The sequence below is a fragment of the Castor canadensis genome, chromosome 14 (assembly GCF_047511655.1).
Source record: "Castor canadensis chromosome 14, mCasCan1.hap1v2, whole genome shotgun sequence".
NCBI classification, from domain to species: Eukaryota; Metazoa; Chordata; class Mammalia; order Rodentia; family Castoridae; genus Castor; species Castor canadensis.
Genome location: NC_133399.1, coordinates 19956451 through 19961007, shown reverse-complemented (window position 1 = coordinate 19961007; position 4557 = coordinate 19956451). Strand labels below are relative to the sequence as shown.

The window sequence follows — 4557 nt, the reverse complement described above, 5'->3', positions numbered from 1 at the left end:
TATGATCAATCATTTCTTGTATGATGCCTGGAATATGATTATCATTCAATTTTATTACTCAAAAGCATTAAATTCCATTTTTTGGATACATGACATATTGGGAAGACTTGAGAGTGAGACAGCAATTCTAAATCAGAGATCGTAAGGGTCTGCCCTACAGGGGAGTAGATTCATGCATAAAATTGGAATTAGCATCTTGGTTGAAGAATATGTGGTAGTTTTTCTGTCCGATAAGTACTGGCTAATTATGTCATGTTCTTTTTCTCTTTTTTGTTAGTTGCTTCAACCACATGGAAACAAAGAATTACACACAGATTTCAGAATTTCATCTTTTAGGAGTTTCAAAGGACCCCAGATGGCAGCCCATTCTTTTTGGACTGTTCTTCTCCATGTACTTGGTCACTGTGCTTGGAAACCTGCTCATCATCCTGGCCACGATCTCAGACTCCCACCTGCATACACCCATGTACTTCTTCCTCTCCAACCTCTCCTTTGTAGACATCTGCTTCAACTCTACCACTGTCCCAAAGATGCTGTTGAACATACAGACAGGAAGCAAGGCGATAAAATATGAAGGCTGCATCATGCAGATATTTTTTTTCATACTCTTTGGAGTGTTGGACAACTTCCTCCTGACTGTGATGGCCTATGACCGTTATGTGGCTATCTGCCATCCCCTGCGTTACACAGCCATCATGAGCCACCATCTTTGTGGATTGCTGGTTCTGGCATCCTGGATCACAAGTGCCCTCAATTCCTTGTTACAAAGCTTGATGGCATTGAGGCTGTCCTTCTGTACAGACTTGGAAATCCCCCACTTTTTCTGTGAGCTCAATCAAGTGGTCCTGCTTGCCTGTTCAGACACCTTTGCCAATGACATGGTTATGTATTTTGCTGCAGGGCTGCTGTTCTGTGGACCCCTCTTTGCTATCCTCTGTTCTTACTGTAAGATCATTTCCTCCATCCGTGCAATCTCCTCAGCTCAGGGGAAGTACAAGGCATTTTCCACCTGTGCATCTCACCTCTTGGTGGTCTCTCTATTTTATTGTACATGTTTAGGGGTGTATTTTAGTTCTTCTGCTACACACAACTCACACTCCAGTGGAATAGCCTCAGTGATGTACAGCGTAGTCACCCCTATGCTGAACCCCTTCATCTACAGTCTGAGGAATAAAGATATAATGGGGACTCTGAGAAGACTGTTTAGAGGAAATCCTTAAAAAAACAACTTTTAAGATGTTCCCATGGCCAACGGTCTCAAAATCACGGTGTCAGACATTGCAATTCTTTTCATTACTTCTTTCTTTTCGCTCTTCCTTTCTCCTTTCTCCCTTCCTCCCTCCCAAGGGAGTTTATTCTCTAGATTGAAGGTTTTGTTGTCATTCTATACCACACATTGCATCATCTTATTCATTCTGTTTAAAAATTGCCAACACTGCCTACAGATATGACTCTTAAGCAAAATATCTCCTTTAAACCTTTTTTGTCACAAACATTAATGTGCAGGTATATGGACATATCTGTTGCTCTATTGCCATTTTCATTTTGTGGGTTGAGTTCTGACCTCTTGTCAATGCTTATGAGCAAAGGCTGATTCTCACAAATACTTGAATCCTGCCTAAAAATGACTCTGGGGATGAAGGCTTATGCTTCCATGAAGCAAGGTATTCCTGCTAAATACACCTGTTCTTCCTATCTCTGCTGGTTGCCTGGAATAGAATAGTCAGCAATGGTCACCTTATAATACTATTATCTGAAATAAATGTGAAGAACAGGCCACCAATGAAATTGTGTTCAAACACCAGAACAAAAGGCAAATAGCAGATGCAGAATATTGTCCTTCAGCTTCAGTTTGGTTTGCATGGGTTATTGTATCAGCGAGCTGTTGCTGCATAAAAAGCTGTCCCTAAATACATTGTTTAAAATAATGCTCTTTAATTTTTATCTTGTGGATGTCCTTGCTAGGAAGTCTTCTGCTCTCCATTGTTTATTAATATGTCTGTAGTCAGCTGTTCACAGCTAGGACTGCCTTGCCAGTCTTGGCTGAGTTCTCTGCCATTTAGAGGCTTAGTGTCTGTAGCTGCTCATGGTTGTGTAATCTAGACTCTGCTCACATTGCTCTCATCCCTCAGCAGTCTGCCTTGGATTTGTTTATTTGGCACAGTCAACATTATAATAGAGGGAAGTGATACACAGTAAGCCACATTAAAGTATATTGCTTGCACCTTATTCTATTGGATAAAGAATAATATTAAAAAACCTAAGGCCATAAGACATTAAAAGGCATGGAAATATACACCACCCCACAATGAGAGAAAATCCTCAGTCCCATTGAGAAGCATAAATAGGAGGATTGCAACTCAGACTGGCCTAGGCATAAATGTGAGATCCTAATAAAATATATGTAAGGCAAAAGGGCTGGGGTGTTGATCAAGTGGTAGTGTGTCTGTGTGTGTCTGCCTAACAAGAGATAAGTCCTGATTAAACTCATAACTGCCAAAAAGTGAGAGAGAGACAGAGTAAAATTTTAATGAGAATCTATGGAAATTCTATTGCCAAGGTCAAGAGTCCTCAAACATGAATAATCCTTTTGTGCCCTTCACCTCATTATTTTTAAGGCACTACTAAATAAATGTATTTTTTTCTTTTAAACACCTGAATGTCAGAATCTTCTGTCACACACTGAGTAGCAGAACTATGTAACTTTTGTTTCACCAATCACATTGAAATTGCCCAGGAAAGTGCGGTAAGTGGTAGACAAATTCAGGGCAGGAAGGATGGGTTTTACCTGAAGAATCTCCAGGGATATAGAGAAAAACATGTGATAGCAAAGTCTCCAAAGAGAACATTATGCAAAATTTAACTACGGGGATCCTTGGAAGATTATGCAAAATTTAACTATGGGGATCAAAATTTATTCCCTCCCAGCCTTCCACTGCCCCCCTGCCCACTCCACTGCTCAATTTCTCTTTTGTGTTTCTACAGCATGAATTTTCCTTCCTTGTTTCTGATATTTATTTTCTCACTCTCACTCCTGCACCACTTACATTTCACTGAAGACATCCACACTCTCCTCTTCATATTAAATAATTTCTTTTTTGAAATATGAAATTCCATATATAACAACAACCTATTTAAAAATCTGGAAGAAAGAATCATGAGACTTTTCAGTATAAAAAAATAATAAATGTTTAAGGAGATAGTTATATTTACTGTGATTTAAACATTGCACAGTACTCACACATTATATGATATCCCATTTTTATGTGTAGTTTTCTGTTTTTATACATCAGTTAAGATGAGTTTTAGAAAATGAAAGACAATTAAAAATATAATATGAACGCATAAATCTACAATATTAATAGCTAGAAGTATCTTTGCAAACTTTGTAAACCTGTAAAACAAATTCTATAGAAACAATCTCACCCTTGCTTCTAAGTACCACATCCCACCAATAGGAAGGAATAATTTTCACCCTTATAACTCCATTAGTTTTTATGAAACACCTTCTATCTATGTATCCTGGGCAAGCCTCAAAACTTGCAATGTAATATATGCTTGTCTTGTTTTGTTCTTTCTGTGAAAGAATCATATTGTAAATTTTTGCTAATATCGAGCATATTTAAGTCCATATTGCTTGATGTGTTTCTATATCAACAATTATCCTTGGTGTGTAATACAGTAGTCTATTATAGAACTACAACTAGTTTTGCTTATGTATTTTATAACATAATGAACATGGTATCTATACACAATGGGATATTATCCATGAAGAAAAATTAAATCTTAACATTTGTAGGAAACAGGGTGGTACTGAGATGACGTCATCTAATACAGTATCACATATTTTATATAACATATGGAAAGTATCACATGTTTTATATAATATATGGAATGTATAAAGAAGGCCTGGATCTTTTCAGGGTTTACTGGAAAATAGGAAAGATATCAGCTTGGTGGGAAGACAAGAGAGAATAAGAGAAGTTATCCTTAAAGTTATTATCAAAAAATGTTATATGCATATAAGAAAATGTCACAATGAAACCCAATATTTAAACAATTATATATGCACTAATGCAAATTCAATTGTACATTAGGGTCACTATAAATAATGAAAATATACCATACATTTCAGAAGAGATAAAATTATTTTGAGTATTTTCACCACAAAGAAATGATGTTTGAGAGGAGATTCCAAGATGGCGGCTAGAGGTAGGAAGCAGAAAGCGAGCCTCCTATAGTGAAATCTTGGAGAGATGCTGGAGACACACTTTGCAGGCATAATCACTGAGAAAAGGCATAACTTTGACTCCTCCACATCTCCAGCCGGTGCAGAGAATCTCCACTTCACGTTAAATGGAGAACCGAGGAGGCCCCCGGGGCCGCCAGTGGCCGGCGCCCATACGGCTTGGGAAGACGCGGACCAGGTGAGCTTCGCGGTACCGCGGTTCCCCCACAGACAAGCCTGGGCCAGAGCAGCATAGCCCCCTGGACAGACTGACCTCCACCCGGGAAAAAAAGAGAAACTGAGTACTAAGCAATAAGAACAGTTAAGAC

The 4557-nt window shown here is 38.5% G+C and overlaps 1 protein-coding gene across 1 annotated transcript; it reads left to right on the top strand.

Annotated features, from left to right (window-relative positions):
- Window positions 1-290: 290 nt before the first annotated feature.
- On the top strand, window positions 291-1220 carry LOC109678339 (olfactory receptor 7A40-like). Its single transcript, XM_020153939.2, has one exon. It carries the CDS (start codon window positions 291-293, stop codon window positions 1218-1220), a length of 930 nt encoding a protein of 309 aa, XP_020009528.2.
- The last annotated feature ends 3337 nt before the right edge of the window (window positions 1221-4557 follow it).